The sequence below is a fragment of the Sylvia atricapilla genome, chromosome 7 (genome assembly GCF_009819655.1).
Source record: "Sylvia atricapilla isolate bSylAtr1 chromosome 7, bSylAtr1.pri, whole genome shotgun sequence".
Taxonomy (NCBI): domain Eukaryota; kingdom Metazoa; phylum Chordata; class Aves; order Passeriformes; family Sylviidae; genus Sylvia; species Sylvia atricapilla.
Window position 1 is genome coordinate 11,509,929 of NC_089146.1, and position 20,068 is coordinate 11,529,996.

Genomic DNA, 20,068 nt, shown 5'->3' on the forward strand with positions numbered 1-20,068 from the left:
TCTATTACAAGGACCTGACGCACTTAAAAATATATATATACACATATACACGTAGGTTAGCCACAGAAACGTTACCTTATTCTCTCAGCACCAGTTTCCTTAGAAACAACTTCACGCAGTCATCCTACACCAAACCTAAAACATTCTCTTGTCAGGATCCTGGTGATAACCCATCCTACGCCAGACAATACAGGTTTGTCCTCCCTTTGCATCAGTTCACATGCAATAACTCTTCCAATGCTAGTTTGTCTGCATTAACTCCTTTACTTACAAAAACATTTCCATGCAAATTACTTTCCGTGTAACCCTACCTCTCCCAACCACCTTCTCGTTCATGGTTGTGGTTCGTGGAGTAAATTACCTCTAGATAAGTAAAGGCACAAAAGGCATAGTAAAAGGAGCCTAAAAAAAAGCCTCAGCAAACTAACACTTGGAAAATCACAGTTAAGGTGGTCTTTTTAAGGCGCTCAGTGCTAAGTACTAAAAATGAACAGACACGGGCTAAGAGAAAACTTGAAACAGAATTTCTGTGGGAACAAAACCAAAACAAAATTCAAAACCGAACCAAAACAAATCAACAAAAAGACACACCATCAAACCCCTCCCAATATGCATTTTGGAATAAGACTGCAAACATTATGCTAAGATCACTATCTGGTCTGTAAAGGAAAGAAATTCATGCAAAAACATTCTAGAAATACCAGCTAAGGATTCTAAGCAGTTTCCCACTTTTGAGCTGTAAAATCGTCACTTGAGAGAAATAAATGCCTGTTATATTATAAAAATATCCATAAAAATGCTGAAGTCAATCCCAGACCAATACCTAAATTCCAATACCAGTATATATTTCTCACTGCAGCATTCCCTACCAACTGTAATTCACACAAAATGGAATTTAGGTTACATATTCATTAATTAATTTACCTAACCTCCTTTCTTCTACCCTATTCTCAAAGAGATCTAACCCAGAGGGATCCTCTGCTGAAAGTAATGAAATCCTTATTCTAATCTTTCCAACTTCCAGATGGTAAAGCCTCCACCTCCAGGAAGAGGAGTGTAAATAGATTAAGCTGAAGTGACAAATTTCCCCCCATCCATACACTTACTTACACATTCACAAATTCTTTAATGAGTGGAATCTCCAAATTTATCTGAATTTACCTCAATTATAGCTAAAATTATGTCATCTTGCTGGCTTTTAAAAATTGATGCAGTAAGAATACAAAGTTCCAAAATAAACTTTTGAAATGGCAGAGTTAAAATAAAGATCCATAAGGCATTGTTTTATTGCATGATGCCATAAATCTAATATGTGATTCAGATGTTTCATTCACATTTAAGGTGCACAGCTTTCACGGATAAAACTAATTCTGATTGATATGCTGGTCTTACTTCTCCATTACAAGTTCCCAGACCTTAAAAAGCGAACAACAAACGTAGTTAAACGAAACTTCACTGATCACACCACGCCTCATCAAGATGACACAATTTCAGAGCTGTGAACAATTTCACAACAGCCCAGATCTCTTCTGCTTGACCTAACAGAATACACAAGCAAGGTGAACCCTAATGAGAAGGACTTAAGTCACATTAAGTCACAGAGGTTGTTCACAATTCAGAGGTAAAGCATCAAGAATTCTGAAACCTAAGATCTGCTTCAGCATTCACAGCTAAAACTGTAGCTGCCTTTATTACTTCCAACTGTCACTGCAGAGGAAACAACTTGTCTTCTGCCATGTCATCAATCATAGCGTTATTTCAGCATCAGTCATTTTCAGTCTCCCACCAGTTTTCTGAAAGCTAGAGAGGGTTTTTAAGAACTGTGAAGAAGAATCTCACATAACAGAGAGAAAACCACTGTTAATTTTATATCGAGATTAGACAGACTGTATAAGTCCAAATTTCCACACGTGAGAAATAAAACATGTTCCTGACCGTGTTAATTCTATATAACACAATCCATTAAGAGCTGTGTGAACATCAGCAATCAAGATATTGGACCCAACTGATTAAGGGGATTGTGCTACAAAACTTGATGCTTATGACCAGCCCTACTACTAACTTCACTAGGATTCCTCCACAGCAGGAAATGACATGGCCTTTGTTGGACTCTCCTTCACAGAAAACAGGCAAAGAAACAAGTGTCTCTAAAGAAAAGGTAACTCTTTTTCATCATCTTAATAGAAGCTCTAATGAAATTCTGAAATTCAGCTTACTGTAATTGACACTCTGTGGCCTATTACTGCGAAGTATATGCTGCTTCTCAATGAAATAACTGTGTGAGAATTAAAACAGTAGTAAATGTAAATTAGTGCAACAACTACACCAGGTACCCCCTTTGTCTTGGTATGAGTTTAATAATTAATCTTCACTGCTGAATAGTTAAACACAATGCATATTGTTTACAGTCATTATTCTTCTACTGTTAAACCAACATTACAACAGAATACAAACCGGCCAGTCATAAGAAAAGACTAATAAATATTTTAGTGTGAAATGATTCATTTTTCATGTATTTTCTAAACAGTGAGGACACTAAGTTACTAACCTATGCAGAGGTGTTTCTTGCGGAGGTGTTTGGATGGGTTTTGTGGGATTTTTAACCTGAAATTTAAACTTTTTTTTTTTTCTAGGACAAAACTTCACATATAATATCTTTAGGAACACAACATAAACACAGCAGAAACAACTTATATCAACCCAATCTTTCATGCACCAAGTTAGGCAAGATTTTCCACAATATTCTTCACTTGCCTAAGCTGTAGACCAGTATAAAAAAATAAAGTAGTGCAAAACCACAACAAACAACAAAACGAAACAGAGACAAAACGAAAATAGCCTTCCACAGGTGCTTGATGACTCCTGTGGGAATACACAGTCTTTTTCCTCCTCTCCCCAACACCCCAGAAACAAGAGCAAGATCTTAAATGTACACTACTATTTTCATACATATCTTCTATCTACAGCCTGAACAAAATTAAATTATTTTGTCAAATACTATCCCAAGGTCCAGAAAACGTGAGTCATTCAAGATGATGAAAAATTACAGATTTGACAGGCAGCATTGAAAATTCGTGCAGCAAACCTCACGGGTATGCTTCCTCAAGCTTTTTTGTGTGGACATGGGAATGGTTTTTATGCAGAGATGGTTAATTTTACAAAGTTCTAGGTTTTCAAACATAATTTCTTGCACTCAAAAAAACCTGAGGACTCAATGTTCTAATCTTCAGCTACTTTTACATAACCTCATCCATACACAGAAATACTCTGGGGTTTTGTTTGTAATACTGAATAGTTTTCTTGCTTAAAAAAAACAAACAACAAAAACCAACAAACCAGAACTTCAAAAGCAGTTGGTGAAACAGTACTTTTCCTTTCCTCAAGTTTCTGGAATAAATTTACCTTTGGAAAAAGACCAGAGATGGCCTTATATGCAAACTTACTAGGAGTTACACTATTGCTTTTTGCAACATTAACCTTATTTGAGAAATTCCATATATTACATCTACTAAATGGAAATATACCCACATTAACTATACTAAACATAAATAGTTCCTCTAATCTTTTACAGGTAATGCTCATCTAGGTAACAATTATGACCTTTTACTTTTTTATTAGTTATACTGGCATAGAGAAAATTCAGTTCATTCTCTTCAAACACATCAAAAAATTTTAATCAGAGCCTGAGTTTAATTAAAAGTCTGTTCTGTTTCCCTATGCAATTGTGCTGATAGGGATCAGCAGCATTTACCAAAGTTCAAGCAGCAGGCACCTGAAATTGCTAGATTATACATTTTTGGTGTAAGTAATATACTCATCTTCCATACAGCATGCTCCACAAAACACAAAGCCTTTCAAGGGCAACTTAGACAGAAGATTTATAAATACTGAGGTCACTGGAAAGCACAGTGGACCTGCAGAGAGAATGTGGAGTAGCTTCTCAAAAATGAGGGCTGATCAGGTATAAAGCAAAAAAAACCCAAAAAAACCACCAAGAAAAAACCCAGATCACCAGGACAGAAAACCCCCAAGAATAAGCCAAAACCAATGCACACAGTCCACATGTGACTCCTTCAGCACATGAAAATCTGTTCTGAACAAAATAAAAACCCAGACCTAACACCCTCGTACTTGCAATTATGTTCAGATTTGCAGGTTAAGATGATTACACCATAATTATTTCTCATCAGTGAGCAGCAAGGGTTTCATACTTGGGGGGGAAAAATCCTCGTGCTTTTTGCCTTATCTGCCAGCTATCCAACTGGCACTTTGAAAAGATTTTCATAACATAGTTTAACAATTCTATTCCACAATCAGCTCTATCTGCTTCATTTAAACTATTAAAACCAAGGAGATGGCAACTTCACACATTCCCCTGCAATAAAAAAAGAAATGCTAATAAAAACCTTTTCCATTTTCCAAAAATGCGACACATGTATAAATGTGCAGAATTTACTTATAGCAACCTTACATATTTCAGAAAGCTCTGAAATCTGCATTCAGAAAGACAAAGAGATAATCATTGCAATCTATTCAGAGTCAGCACACATTACTAAAGCAGAATACCCCAGCAGTTCACAAAAATAGCAATAAAAATAACTACTACTAGAATTCTCCATAAAGCCAAGAAAAGGCTGCATCCTTTCCTTGTAGGAGATATTTTGTCTTTCAAAAGCTACCCATTGGAATATTAATTTGAAATACATCAAAACTTGATAGAGCTGACAACAGACAACATAGTGATTAAGGTTTCCTAATTAGCATTATAATGTCCATTTAAGATTTGTTCCCTCCTCTCTCACACAAGACCAAAAATTCATTATCAAAATAAGCCATCAAATACAGTAGTTTGCAATCATGGGAGTATCATCAGCAGAGAAGGGCAATGGACCATCACACCCACACACATCTCCACTAGCCAAGTGTGAGAAGGTTCCTGCAAAATGTTCCAGTAAAATGACAAGATGCTGTGCTGAAGTAGAGCTTTCCTAGCAGAAGATATGGCAGTTCCACTTCCCCACTGACCAACAAATATTTAAGGTTTCTGCATTTATAAGACAAAATTAATATCTACAGGCACTGTAACTTTAATCTTCTTGAACTTCCTTCTACTTTTCATGTGTTGGACCTACCTAATTTTCTGTCTTTATCACAGACTAGAACTTGCAAGTCTAAGAAAAAGGGCACAGAGGAAACATCAAAACTAACCTTTGAACATTTAATAAATTTAAAGTTGCCAAATATGGGGGCGGGGGGGAGTGGAAGGGTGGCACAAACCACACTGTGACAATCAGCACAATACTCAATTACATAATTTCAGCAGCATTAATGCCAATTAGTATTGGCCACTGACCCCTAATTTGATCCGGAATCCATCCATGATCTCAACCTGATTAGAACTTTGTGCACAACAAACACAAAATCTCACTGTTGCACATTTATTCTTCTGCCTTAGCATCCTAAGTTTTACTCAATTTACTGAAGTAGCTAGGGGAAAAAATTACAAAGTTAACATAGAAGCATTATTATAGAATTTACTAGAACATCTTCAACCATTTCCCTAAAAATGTCACAGTTTAATTTTGGGCTAATCTGGCAAGCTAAAAACTAGATATATAGGGCTAACATTTTAATTTAAATTAAGAGGTAAAATTAGTGCTTTAGTAGTTTTAGTTATGCCATGTAAACTGTACCATTCACTGTGAAAAACCATATTAAACCTGCAGCTAACTGAATGGATTTAACCCACAGAGAGGAAAAAGCAAAGCACAGACTCTCTCTCAGAGTTTAATGCCATGAGTCCTGGATCACAACGTATGTGCGGAACTCAGCTGCCATTTGAATGATTTAAACACCCAGACACCTCAGGAACATTTCATTATGGCCGAGGAGGCAAATGCAATGAACTCTCAAATTGCTACATCCGAAAGTTTCATTTCTGCACCTACAAGGAATGATCGCATGCCTGTTTTCACCACTGACGCAGAAAAGGTGCATATTCTGAAGGCAGGAACTGTTCTGATATGACCATGCATAGTCCAAGTCCACTCAACACCTGCACATGCACAAGGCCATCTCAGTCATTTCTACAATTGCTCCTTTGGAGACAACCCATGTCTCAACTTGCAATTGTAATATTTCTATTTGCTGTCTCAACTTCTAACACAAATTGTAGTGAGGAAAAAGAAAGTCTTGTTCTTTCCTTCTCCCACAAACAAAAAGCAGGCGAGGAAGTTTTCTAATTAAACAGACACACAGGAGCTTCTCAAACTCATGTGGTGTTTACACTAACAGGGGTGAAGGCAAAGTGAAGACTCAGAACACATGAAACAAGTCCTGGCAGACACACAGATCTAAGCAAACAGAAAAGGCAATAGCCTGCTCCCAGCCTTCCTGCTCAATGGAGAGTCATACAATGCATGTGACACCTGTGATTTTAAGGAAAGGTTGCTGTCACAGGATGTCTGTGAAAATAAACAGTGTAGATATGCAGTTTATAAATGCTAAGCTTAAATCCATTTAGTATTTTAGGTATTTCTTTTCTATTTGCACTCAACTTACCCTCCAGTCCAAGACTCCTACATCCAGCTGTATGTCCATAGGTAACAGAATTGTTTCAGAGATTTTCATTGCCACTCTCACATGGCAAGATTCACACTGCAATTTGCTGCAGTCCATTAACATGAAGAAAGCTATCAGAATGGTTCACATGAAGTCTAACAAAATTAGTATCTCTCTTCCCAAGAAATTGCCACAAATATGGTTTAGTAATTTCCAGAAGCTTAAGAATGCTACTATTTGAAATTATTGCACATGCGCAACATTGGAGACCATAGGGTGTACTGCTTTGTAAATTACACAACTGCCAAACAGAACAAATCCATAATGAACAATCTAGAAGCAGCTTTGGAAGCTCAGCAATTTCATCTAAGGCCTGCTCTATGCTAAGAACAAGAAACAAGCACCTTAAAAAACCCCCAAACCCACAGGCATAAGGATTTCGTAATCTTTCCATTTCACATTTAACCCCCCCTTGCCCTCCCCTCTGTGTCCATATTTAGCTTATGTCTCTCTTCTGTTTCAGCACAACAAAACATCTTAAAAAAAATACAGCAATGGAAAGTTCTCCACTGTTACCCAAAGAAATATGAGCTTGTGCTGGGATAAATCCTCTGTCAGCATGCCTCACATTTCTATGTAAAAGGGCACATTACTATCATTTAAGCTCCTCAATCACTTCTTGTGTAAGCTCCCTACAGTAAACGGACTTTAACCAATTGTCTCCCCCACTGCTGCAGATACTAAGACCAGTACAACACTCATTCTATGTGGGGAGCCTTTTTCAATTTCCATTTTTAACTGGGTGTGTGCTTCCAACCCTAAAGCATGATGATATGCTGAAAAGTCAAGAATCCTTTCCAAAAAAGTATACCTTTAACCCAGAGCAATAAGCAGGTATCAAAACTCAAAGTTGAGCGTTTAGATTTTCATTCTTTGCTCTGCTCTGATGGCATGTACCAAGTGCTTGATAAATTGCTCACTCTACCCCCTTTATAACTAAGTTGACATAAAAGCCTCCTACTTTTTGAAAGGTCTTGTCTAAAAGGTTATTGGCCCTCATGTTCAGCCACCACAATGCTAAATGGGATGGTGGAACCACCACTGTAGCTTACACATGGGGCACACCAGTCTTAAGACACCACATCTTCACAAAGCTCATGTTTAAAAAAAATAATTAAAATTCCAGCCAAGTTTTCACATGCAGGAAATATAACATTCAAATTTACAGATACAAGCTAACTTGAGCTATTTCTATAACCAAATCTGCTATGCTTATGCCCATGTGTCTCCAAGATCTTGTGCTTAGGACATTTAGGGAAGTTATTTGAGTAACTACTGTGGACTTCTTCATAACCTTTTCTAAATCAACTTTTCTACCTTGCGGCCCTATTCCAAATCAAAACAGAGGCAGGCATGCAACAAGGCTGCTCTCCAGCCTCTCCTTAAGCTCAAGATATCCTCAAACCTAAAGGAAACAGAAAAGACAAAGCAGAAATTAAGAAGAGGCAATGTAAAGAAGAAACAGCCACCAGAACTCTCAAAAATAACCAAACTAATTGAGTAAGAAGAAAATAAATTAAGACAGGAAGGAAAAAACCCAAGCAAATTTTACACATATTTCAGCTCATTATCTTTCAATCCAATATTTTCTTAGCTGAATGGCCATGAAAAATAAGATTATTCTTTTAAATTTTCTCACTGTCTTTCCAGATAGATGTCAAATAATTCCGCCAGCTCACATAAGGGTCAAGGCAAGGCAGAAGAGGGGAGGAAGACCCTAAATAAAATAACAATTTAAAATTTATAAACCACTAAACATAAGGAATGAAACCAGAAAACTATTCCAGACATATCAATTTTGCCCTGTATGAATCAGCAAACTGCAGTCATGCAGTCTGCACAAGTGTCCGTGTCACACATTTCAGTAAAGCACAATTCAGAGGAACAGCAACGTGGAACTATTTAAAGAACTCACGAACCATACACAACACTCACCACAAAAGGAGATCTAACCAGTTTTCTGAAGAATCACAATAATTACAATAAAAACATAGTGAGATTAGCCAGATCATGGAGATTAAACACAAAAACACACACTTTGCACTTTTGGAATGTTAACCAAATGCTTGTGTAACAATACAGTATAAAATGAGATGTCATGAACTACTTCGTCCTGTAAAAAAAAAATCCCACAGAATATGCAGAAAGAATTCCTGGAAGAGGTTTTTTACAAATGTGAACTGCACCAACAATCTCCAGCAGGTCCTGTGCTGACCATTGTTACACAGCCAGGGAATTTGGCATTTTGCAATGTCAAATGATAGCGATGATAATCACTACTAAGAGATAAATAAATAGTTTACCACTTTGCAGTAGTTATACACCTAACATTTTATTTCTCTCCTCTAGTGGGATCTCTTTCCAAATGTCACTGGATCTCTATTTTCAGGCAAAGTTAATAAATTTGACCATAAAATCTATATTTCTCTACAGACTCACACCAAGAGGTCAAGGCAGCAGATCTGAGATAGGCAGTGAGCAGCAGAGGCAAGCTGGACTGCCTGCAGAACAGAAAACAATCAAGGAAGACCAAAAAAGTGACTTGCCAATGGTATTGTCTTTCACTAATCATCTGAATTGATTAATAGTATCTGTTGAACCCTGTGCCCAAATTCATTATATTTGACAGAAAAACATAACATTAACAGAAGAAAGAAAAATTGCTGTATGGCCATTCATCATACAATAAAAAGCTTTTCCTATTATGGATAATCTGCAGCATGGACTGGAGGAGTTTGCAGACTATATACTATTTTACCCATCCCTAATCTTGGTTTTTATGTTCTCTTCTTTGTAGCCCAGCTGGCAATACAGAATTCGTTTTACAGTAGGGTTTTCTGAAATAACTGTATTTCATTTCATCAGAAGTACACCTCTACCTCTTGAGCTTTTATTTGGAGCTCAAAAAATAAAGTCCGAATTCTATACAAAATAAAAAGGAGATCCATAGAGTCACTCCATAAATCTGCCCTATGACTAAATTTAAAAAAACGACATTTGAATTATTTGTCTTACTATTAGAAGGAGGAATTATCCAGGTGAAGGTGCAGAGAGAAAAATTCAACCAGCTTGCCTTTTTATCTACAGTGAGTTACACAAGCATAAAATGAAACTGCTTTCTTACTCAAAAAACCCTGTTGAAAACAGCATTAAGTAAGTCCAGAATTCCTTCCCACAATTATTCTGTTTGGAAATGAAAATAACTGACTGAAGTAGCAGTCAAACTGTATTACTTGTAACTGTCTCTGTTCAGAACAGTTTTCCCTGAAAGGGATTTCTTTATTTCTTTAATGGTTATTACTATGGCACAGGTGTTCTGCAAGAACTCAGCTGGGGAAGCCTCCACCTGCACTTCCTGATAGCTTGTTAATATTTTAATACAAGCAAACAAGCATCAAGAAAAGTAATGGAATCAAAAATTCTTTTCCAGCCTAGACAAGTCTTTGAGTGAACACATGACCCTAATCTTTAAAGATTCTCAACTCCTATTAAACTGCTTGGTAAAGAGCCAAACAGGTCTGCCTCTCCTCATACAGAAAACAGGGAGTATCACGTGAAGTTCTCAGGCAACAGGTTCAAAACAGACCAGAGGAATGACTTATTGACACCACACATCAAGTGCAGCTCTTACTGACAGAGAACACAATAGCTGCAAAAACCATACACAGGCTCAAAAATTTTTGTAAGTGTATCCATGAAACACAAATCCATACAAGACATCATCCCCACTGAGACCGGGAGCGCTTCCCTAAGGAGTAACCCTGTATTTTAGAAGAGAGTGTCAGAGTAAAGCACCTGCTGTCAAATGAGCATCTGCCCAGCTGCAGCAGACGAGCAGAGCTGGGAACAAGGATCCCGTCACATTCCAGCTCTCAGAGCTTTAGGCTCCAAGAGAGAATAACAGATCAGACCAGAGTTGCTGCTCCTGTGAAGAATGATCTTTGTGTTGCCCAAAAAAACCCAAACAAACAACAACCCACCAGCAAACAAACACCATAAACAGAAAGAAACTAAGACCACTGCTCCAGCCCATCACTTCTCAGTTTCTCTAAAACTGAGGGGAAACAGTGACTGTGATACTGTCCATAAAATATTCAGCTCTCTAATGATGCCTGAGAAGACAATTTCCTTCCCCACCATTCACAGCTTTTTTTAAAAAAGCATTCAAAGAAACCAAGGGGAACTAAAGAAAGATCTTTTCCATCCTTACTATAATTAAAGCAGCATTAACCATTTTATTCAAATTACAAGAGGTTTCCAGTGACATAACTGACTACTATTACAACACCACAAGAAGTAACATGCAATTTCAGGGGGAAAAAAAGATGCAATATTTAAGTAGTTCAAATATGTATTCTGATAATGAAGGGGAAATGATTAAAACAACAACCCCACAACCCTGTCTTGTCATCTCAAGACTGAAAACACTTCAAGTCACTGGCAGTCACACAGCTCTCTACTCCAGAAAACAATTATGAAGAGCATAACACTAAACACTGTCCAGTGCTAGAGAGAATTCTGGATGCACAGGCACACAAGAATGGTTCCTATAATGTAGCTCACAATCTGTTAATCCAGAACGCACAGCAACACAAACTGCTGGAAACATGGACTTTTGAAAGCTATCCAAGAAACCCTGCAGCCTTCCTCTAGCTCAACAACAGAAGCAGGAATCCCAGGAAATCATAACTAGCTTGGCTGTATACATGCTAACAGAAGTTTACCCTAGAACCCTTAATCTTTGCAGTAATTATCACTACCATGAATTAATAAAAAAAAATTTTAAAAAAGAATCCAAAAAACCCAACTGAATAAATCACAAAAAGTACTGATTATTTGTACATGGAGTTTCAATGACCTTTCCTTCTTAGAGGACATTCAGTTGTTTGCTGGGGTTTTTTTACACAGTATAAAAATCTCTTTTATGTTATTTCCTTGTACATATTATTGATTTCTCCAGACTGACACTGTAATTATGGTGAAGCTTCCTTCTCAAAACACATTGCAGCAACACTTGTAGGCCCCTTGAAATTATGCAGACTCACTTGAGGATACAGCATCAAAGAGCTTATTATATTCCCAAAATATCACATCCCTCATATTTGCAGTCTAATTTTTAAAAGAGTATGGTCCATACTGAAAGAAAAGGAAATATAGGAAGCAAAACATGGCAGAGCAGATCAACTGATTGCACAAAGTTTTTCTTACCATGAGTTTTTATGTACTTGGGGGGTGAGGGGGAAGGTGAAAACAGCTCCTGAAAACCTTGTTAAAGCTTGAAAGCGATGCTGGACCTGAAGACAAATCCTGCCAGGTGCACTCCTCTGCTGCAGTTCTGTTCATGCACAACAGATCACACAAAGCCAATGCTCTGTGATCAGAACTGAATGTCCCTGGTGACAGACTCAGCAATACCAGCAGAGTTTTGTGCATAAAACTCGAGTCAGGCTTCCAAGCACCATGAAGACAAACAAAATAAAATAAACAAAAACAACCCCCCTCAACAAATAACACCGAAAAAAAGCACCAAACATAAATAAAACTAGGGCTTTTCTCTTCCTCTCAAAGAACAAAACCAAGGTATCTGGTATCTGACATGTCTATGAGTCACTGAAAAAAAAATTCTGAGAAAAATATCCACATTCCTCAGCACCACTGGACTTTGGACACATACACACAAACTTTCAGCCACAGTAAGAAATAAGAAATACTCTGCAAGTCTCTGAGAGAACTGCATTCTACATTCTCTGTAAGACAGGGATTTAAGCACCTCACAAATAAAGAGCCCTCCTACAATTCCACCTCCCCATACATTACAGCAAAACAGATGCGTCTTCTCACCCTGAGAAAAGACTGCTCTGAATCTTCCAGACTTTATCTCACAGAGAAAAACATTCAATGCTGAAACCAGACTGAGGCAGTCTGGATTAAACAGATGGCACTCTATTTAGAATCGTTTCACTCCTAATAACATGATAATGGCATTCCTCCTGGAAATCTTCTCATGAACTTCCAATATCCCTATTAAAAAAAACCCTGAAACCCAGAAGTAAATTTCCATCAAAGTATATTAGAAAAAGGCACTACAGTCCATCCCAAAATTCTGCTGGCATCATGCTGTAATGTTTATTCTCAAGTTAATAAGAGTATCAAAGTTCATATAACAGTTTGTATTCTGTGAAAAAGAAAAAATATCATATTGTAATATACAACTAGGGAATAATTTAAGTCTTAATAAGCCACTGACTGTGCAGCTAACCTTTAGCACAGTCTCTTTCCAGATGAAGTAGACTATGTGCTCAAGTTAGACAAACATAAAAATAATCGTAATTAACCAGCTATTAAAGCAATTGACGCTTCACAGTCACACAGCCACACAACCAAAACGCCGAGCTCCCAACACAAGCACTCGGTGAAATCGAGTCACCAGCTCACTCAAGAGGCAGCTACCAAGAAAATTCTTCACTTTCACCTACCTTTCTGTGCACTTCCAGGATTTCCGGACGTCTCCCCACTCCTCCTACAGAAACAAACACCAATGTTCTTTTAAGACATACCCACTGGAAACCAAAACTCGGCTCCTGGCGCCAGCCGGGCTCGCTGGGAGCTCCGATTTCTGCCCCAGCTTCTTCCCCTGCCGAAGCGCGCCCCGAGGGCGGGCAGCGAGCGGGCACTGCCCGGGCCCCGCCACCGCTCCCCGCGGGCAGGGCGGGGGGCCGGGGCTTACATAACCGCGGGGAGGGGACCACTGGCCCAGAGGAGAGGGAGCGGGAACGGGACAGAGGACAGGGAGCAGAGCAGCAGGAGAGGGAGCGCGAGCGGCGCCAGCGCTGAGAACGGTTCGCGCCCCCGCACGCACAGACCCTGGGGCGCTTCTGTCCCTGCCCGCACCGCCGGCAGCGACAGACAGCGACGGGCAGCCCCCGAAGGGCGGGAGACCTTCGTTCCCGGCGCCGGCCCAAGCCCCGCCAGCCCCGCCAGCCCCGCCAGCCCCGCCAGCCCCGCCAGCCCCGCCAGCCCCGCCAGCCCCGCCAGCCCCGCCAGCCCCGCCGCCCCCTCACCCCGCTCTCCTCCTCCGCCGCCACCTCCAGCCACCGCCAGCCTCGCACCTCAGCAACGCGCCCGCCCATTGGGCCACGCCCCCCGCAAGAAGCCACGCACTGATTGGCCGCTTTCCGCCCCGCTTCTCCTTCCCCCTGCCCCTCGGCCCGAGCCGGCGGCTCCCGGTGTGGGCCCTGCTCTGCTGAGCCGTGGCGGGAGCGGCCCGGGAAGGGGCTCAGGAAGCGGCTCTACGGCGTCCGTGTTCGCACCAGGCCAACGGGAAGAGCCGGAACCGAAGCTTCCCGGAACCCCCGTGGCTGGCCCGCGCTTCCTGTAGTGGCTGGTCCTGGCCTGGGTTCCGGTTCCGGGTGGCGGCCGCGTCCTGAGCAGGGTCGCGGAGCGGGCAGGTACCGCGGGCGGGGCTGGCACCGGCACTGGGCCCTGCTGCTGCCACCGGGGTGTCCGTGTGCGGGCAGGGCAGGCGGCGGCGGCGGCGGGGGTGGGAGTGGGGGTGGCTGTCACTGCGGGTCGTGCCCTCCTGCCCCGCTCCGTCCGACCTCCGGGCACAGTTTGTGCTGGTTCTGCTGGCAGGGAGCGCCCGGCTGGTGCTGTAGCGCAGCCCGCTGGCCGCGGCGTGTGCGTGACAGGGCATAACCTTCTCCCTTATAAAGGTGAATATTGGCAGGAGAGAGGCCTTGAGTTTCTGTCACAGGGTTGGAGCCTGGAGTCGAATTTGGCGGGGAGCTTTTCGAATAATGACATTGTTAATGCTGCTCTCCAAGTGTCTCATTCAATGAAATCTCTCTGCTTGCCTTCACGGCCTGGAATCATGGTTTCAAGGCTTTGAAGCTGTGTCCTGCATTCCAGTTAATTTTCTAAAGGTTAAGGACAGTGAATCTGTTCTTTTCTACCTGATATGTGTTAAAATGGGAAACCTTGGCTCAAGGAAGATTCAGGTGCTTTGTAAAAATGGAGCCTTAAAAGCTATAATTTTCTTCCGGTCCTTCATGATCTCGCTGAAAATGTTCAGCTTCACATCTGTTTCTAAAGAGAAACTTAATATTTTTATAGTTCTCCAAGGTGTATGTAAATAGATCATACATATTTTAGCCTCATCAAGCAACGGGTAAGGTGTATCTCCTTGTCTATGCATCTATCCTGGCCCTGTTGAATGCTACAGTTATATCTGACTGAACTGGAGGCAGCTGAAAAGGAGCTGAGGAGCCAAGTCTTTGTTTTTCTCAGGTTTTTCTTCAGAGCTTTCTGACCTAAGTCAGAAATTTTTATTCTGAACTCTCTCTGATTATTCTGGAAAGTCTGGAAGTTGGGGAGGCTGGTGTTGCTGAAGTGCATTCAGAGACACTGGAAACCATTGGTTTTCTTACACTCTTCTCTGGCATAGAAGGTTGACATAGCTGCTCCATGACTGAAGTGACTTACAACACAGTAATGCTGAAGTTTACTTTACTGCACGTTTTGCTGTACTGTGTGTGATCACCAACACCTGAAACACAGCACAAAGTCCCTTGGCTCTTCCTTTTACAAAACAAAGCTCTTTGTTCTCTGTTTCTTCTCATTGCCTCCCTGTTTTTCCAGGGGATTGTTCTTTGCAAGTGTATAAAAATAAGGTGATGCTCTCTGCCAAGTAACAAAGTGACCTTTTCCTCTAGGTATGGGGCACGGCAGCGAGCACGGCCACGGCCACGACAAAGTGGAACTCCCCGACTACAGGCAGTGGAAGGTGGAGGGGACTCCCCTGGAGGAGGTGCAGAGAAGGCTGGCGAAACGGGGCCTGAGGGATCCCTGGGCTCGGTGAGTGCAAGAGCCTCAGAAATCATCCTGATGTGTCAGCTGGTCCCACCAACCACACCTTGTCATTGTAGATAATCCTTTCTTCAGTAAAAACAGTGGAAATTGGTCAGGATTTCAGTGAAGCCTTTATTTGCTTCTTGCGTGAAGGTCGCACTTTGCATCACCTGGCCCTGTCTCGGCATTTTGCGAGGCAGCTTTGCACTTTGTGATGTTCCATGCTGACACAGACCAGCATGAAACCAACCCCTCGTTTACCAAATTACCTAGGCAGTACTAGCTCTGCACATGTGAACAGTCCTGTCCTTCTCTGCAAAGAGGTTGTGTGCTCAGCTCCTGGTGAAGGTGATGGAACTTGTGCTGACATTCTGAGTAGGGATAGCATTCCTCATATACAGCAGGAGGCCTTCATTTGAAGAGACTATGTATATGTATACAGGGTGGAATTGCATTAAACTATGAATGACATCACGGAGAATCAGCTTTTACTTCTCGTGCTACCACTCTGCAATGAATATCTCCTCCTTTTTAGCTATTTAGGCAGCTGTTAAAACAGGGCTTAATGTATTTCTCCCACATCATGAATTATGCAGTACTTTGTTCAACCACCTTTTCATCTTGGGGAATAAAAATACCAAATGTCTTGTGCTGAGTAGTCTGGTCCTTCTGTAAGGGAAAAGTTGCATGAGCAAACTGTTCCAGGAGTCTTCATAGAAAAGGCTTTACTTTGAATCGCTACAAGAAAAATGGAAGAGCAAATAAGTAATCTGTTAAAAAAGTGTTTCATGCTATAACCTGTGGAGGGATTTGAGATTGACAGCATTCTTTGGAATAGTTTAAAGATGTAAGCATAAAGTAAATTATAATTTTAATGATGATAGGAGTAATTTGAAATATCAGCCCTTAATGAACTTTTTAGGCCTATGTCACGTTTATCTTACCTCTACTTCTGTGGAGTGCAAGCAGAATAAGCTTGTTTTCCCTTTGGTTCAAACAAAATTGTTTTCAGCAAGAAATGGGCTTGTTCCCATTTTATTTCTATATATATATATGTATATATATATGCATGTATATACAGTTTATTACTGGAGGTTTAGTGTAAATTACCCTGACCTTTAGTGCCTACACTTCCCATTTCAGGAAGTGCTGCAAAACAACACAGTGGAAAGACACTAGTATTTGTTGCTCCTCCAAGATAAAAGAAGATTTTTGTTTCTCTGGTAAAAGAAGAGATTGTGCCAATCATATCAGGGGTCAAATAAGGAAAAGAGTCAAACCCAAAACATGAGATGATTCCTTTTAAACTTTTAAAATTTTTTATAGTTAAGCATTGTATGGTGAAACAGAAAGTATCTGCACGCTAAGATGAGCTGTGTCTGGATTTGACTGTGCTACATGCTGTCTAGTACAGCGACTAGCCTTTGTAGTTAGTCCAGTGCAAGTGCTAGTGAGCTCTGATTTGTTACAGAGGGAAAACAGGAGAGTCCAATTACATGACTTCGGGAAGGTGGTTCTGTTCCTATAATTGTGTTGTTTGCTGAAAGTATTTGTATCACCTTCATCATTTTTTTATTCTCATACATATATATGTAAAAGAATGATGAAAGTGATGTTAATTCACCTTCTTGTTAATTTGTATCACAGTGGCTGCATTGATCTTTTCTCCTTTGGTTTCATTTTCCTTTCTAGTAATGAAGTCTGGAGATATCAGGGTGCCTTTGCAAGACCTATCAGCATAACAGAAATCTTTACCAGGGGATTCAAGTGGGGAGCTGCAGCTTTTGTCATAGCTCTGGGCATTGAATATACACTGTTTCCTCCAAAGAAGAATGGAGGCCACCACTGAAGATCAAATACGACAACTTCATACTTACTAATCATAAGCTGAAGCCTACATATGCCTGCTGCTCACTCTGTACTTATGATATGCACATTAAAGTCTATCACAGGCAAACCTATGTTTCCTTGATCTTATTACACTTTTGTGGAAGGATCAAACAACGTGGCCAGAGCAATTTAACTGGCTTCAATCTGGGGGGAAAAAAACCCCACCCAAGATGGCTCTTGGGTTTGCTATACTATCCTTTAAAGAGCAAGATAAACTATCAGACCAGCTCTTTCCAAGCCCTGCCAAGATTCTGTTCAACGAAACTGAGAGGTTTGTTGCTTTTAAGAGAAAATTTGTACCATAGTTATTACAGGTTTAACAACTATTATTTCCCAGTAAGTGGTAATGAATGACTTGTCACTTCTTAGACGTGTTTGTTACTATTTGCTCTTATGTCTCTAAATAAAAACAAATATTAACTTAAAGCTTTGAAACCAACTCCAGACTGCCTCAAAGTATATGAAAGCTTACCAAAGCTTACACTTTAACATACTGAACAGTTAATTAGCCTGGCAGACACTATGCACCAGAATAATCTGCTGTGTAATATCCAGACATCAAAAATTACATTGCTGCCAAAAGCAGAGTAAAATGTTTAACTCAGCAATAACTACCTTATCCTAGAATGTCTTCCACCATACTTGACTGTATTGTGAAAAAAGAGAACAGTTTTTTTTTTCCTTTGCTCTGCTGTATTTATAGTTTAATTTATTTTTAGATCTAGTTTATTTTAGTAAATTGTTTTAAACGTCCTGGTTTTTGTTAAATTATTGTAGCATTTCTGGAGTGCTTTAAGAATGTCTGGATTGAAGACTGTAGCAGAAAAGAACTTGTGGCCTGTATATGTAAATGTCAGAATGTTCTACAAAAAATTTGTTATGCCATTAGTAACAAAGTAAGGAGGATATATTACATAGTTTTTCAATCTAAACAACAGGACACTTGTCACTAAAATGAAAAGCAAAATTAGGCAAGTGAGAAATGGTAAATGCCACTAAATTACACAGTGTACTTCCATGGCATGGTGAAGAAACTGAAAATTTTAAACAATCCTGTCACAAATTGCAAGTTTACAAAAAAGTTGAAGGTCCTACCAAAACGTGGCTAAAATACCTTTTAAAAACATATCTATTCACATACAATGGTTCTGAGTGAGATTGTAACAAGAGCTTTATTTTTAGAGCCAATAAACATGTTACTGTGTGAGTGCAGATGTACTGTTCAGTGCAGTTTGTCATCTTTGTATGACATTGCTCAAGGCACTGTTCATAGTGCAAACACTCATTTTAGTAAACTCTTGCCTAATCCTTTTCTCAAACATTCCTCTCCAGTTGCATCATTCCCTGAAAAACAAACCAAAACCTACAGTGTGAGGTCTGTTGCACAAAACATTCCTCTTGTCCCTTTAGGTACTCTTACCCAGAATACGCATTTTCAAAGGCTGGTACTCACTGCTTGTTTTCTATTCGGTTCCAAGACAACTTCCTAGGGAGTACTGAATTTCAGATGATTGTTCAGGAAAACAAGTAACACAGTTAATTATTACAATGTTAGTGGTTGTTACTATGTTACAAATGTTAATAATTACATGCAGTAGAATCAGTCCATAAGCCTGCCACTACACTGATACAGCAAATATATCAAGCATATTCAGTCAGACTAGACTAGTTTTGGTAAAATTTATGCATTTGTGAATTAAGTTGGTATCATTTGGTGTTTTAATAGCCAGATGGCAGCCACTCCCCTAAATTATTGTCTTTATGATGAACATCTTTTGCTAAGCTTGTAGAATATGTCTCATCATTGTTACACATACAGTACTCATAAAGATTTTCTTTCACGGGTATAATAATACAAATCCTGCCTGGGGAGGAGTATTTCCTGTGTATTAAAATATTAGTACCAAATGTGTCTTCACTGTAACCATAGCAATGTCTGTCCTTATATTAAAACAGCCTTTCTACCAGCATAGATATTTTACAATGCAAAAACCAGGTCACAAACAGCAGTGGCACCAGCAGGGCAGGAACATACAGGATTGTAATACCAGTCAGGAAGCCCTTTTTGTATCATAAGGTTTGAAAACTAAAACTGATGATGCTCCACTTTCTGAAATGCAAGTGGAAATCTGTATGGAACAAATCCAAGGAGAAATTGTGCATATTGATTCACAGTATGTAGCTAGTTTCCTTCTGAATCAGCTACATATGAATAGCAGGGGTACTGTGATAGCCTTGAATGATTGATACTACAGTGAGAGCCTGACCATACAATTTCAGTAAGAATACAAGTATTTTTTCAGAACACAGTGCCGCCACTTGGTACAAATTCTAGTGTGGGCGAATATTTCCTGTCTCCTTTTCCCCTGCAGTTCCAAAGGCAGTGTGACTCTTCATATGTGTTATCCCGGAGTACTGCGCTTCCGCTGCTCTATTTTTAACAGCACCAAAAAAAAAAAAAATGACTCACTGTTTCATAAATGCTTTGAAATCCATTGAGCTGGAAGCTATTTCTGTCTGATTTCACCATACATGGAGATGGCTTTTGTCTAGTTCAGCAGAAAAATTTTAGGTCTTTTGGAGAGCAGCTCCAGCTGCAATGCTAGCACCCCGCAGTAAATACGTTCATGAAAGCTGCTAGTTAAGTCAAGGGAATAGCAACACCCAGCTTTCATGAACAAGGCGTTACGCAATATTTACTGAAGAATCT

The 20,068-nt window shown here is 40.0% G+C and overlaps 3 protein-coding genes across 7 annotated transcripts in view; 1 reads left to right on the forward strand and 2 right to left on the reverse strand.

The window, feature by feature from the left end:
- The window catches only part of LOC136363407 (hyccin 2), a 68,339-nt gene extending 54,641 nt beyond the window's left edge, over window positions 1-13,698 (reverse strand). For both annotated transcript variants that reach the window (XM_066322609.1, XM_066322607.1), the window contains exons 1-2: window positions 13,683-13,698; window positions 13,098-13,141 (exon numbers count right to left, since the gene is read on the reverse strand). The gene's annotated coding sequence lies outside the window, so the exon portion shown is untranslated. The remainder of the gene's footprint in view (window positions 1-13,097; window positions 13,142-13,682) is intronic.
- Window positions 1-20,068, reverse strand: part of TRAK2 (trafficking kinesin protein 2) — a 112,527-nt gene that overhangs the window by 17,551 nt on the left and 74,908 nt on the right. The gene's annotated exons all lie outside the window — the stretch shown is intronic.
- NDUFB3 (NADH:ubiquinone oxidoreductase subunit B3) lies at window positions 13,825-17,425 on the forward strand. Of its 3 annotated transcripts, none has more exons than XM_066322621.1 (3): window positions 13,825-13,975; window positions 15,333-15,474; window positions 17,161-17,425. In XM_066322621.1, exons 2-3 carry the CDS (start codon window positions 15,335-15,337, stop codon window positions 17,315-17,317), a joined length of 297 nt encoding a protein of 98 aa, XP_066178718.1. In that variant the 5' UTR covers window positions 13,825-13,975; window positions 15,333-15,334; the 3' UTR covers window positions 17,318-17,425. The 3 variants fall into 3 exon arrangements, with proteins under 3 accessions (XP_066178718.1, XP_066178716.1, XP_066178717.1); XM_066322619.1 differs by having other exon boundaries at window positions 13,827-14,069; XM_066322620.1 differs by lacking the exon at window positions 13,825-13,975 and adding an exon at window positions 14,183-14,333.

What these genes read in the sequence shown, in the direction of transcription:
- NDUFB3 (XM_066322621.1), top strand. Translation starts at nt 15,335, where the DNA reads ATGGGGCACGGCAGCGAGCACGGCCACGGCCACGACAAAGTGGAACTC. An exon ending in CTGAGGGATCCCTGGGCTCG is followed by an intron (nt 15,475 to 17,160) that starts GTGAGTGCAAGA and finishes TTTCCTTTCTAG; the next exon opens with TAATGAAGTCTGGAGATATC.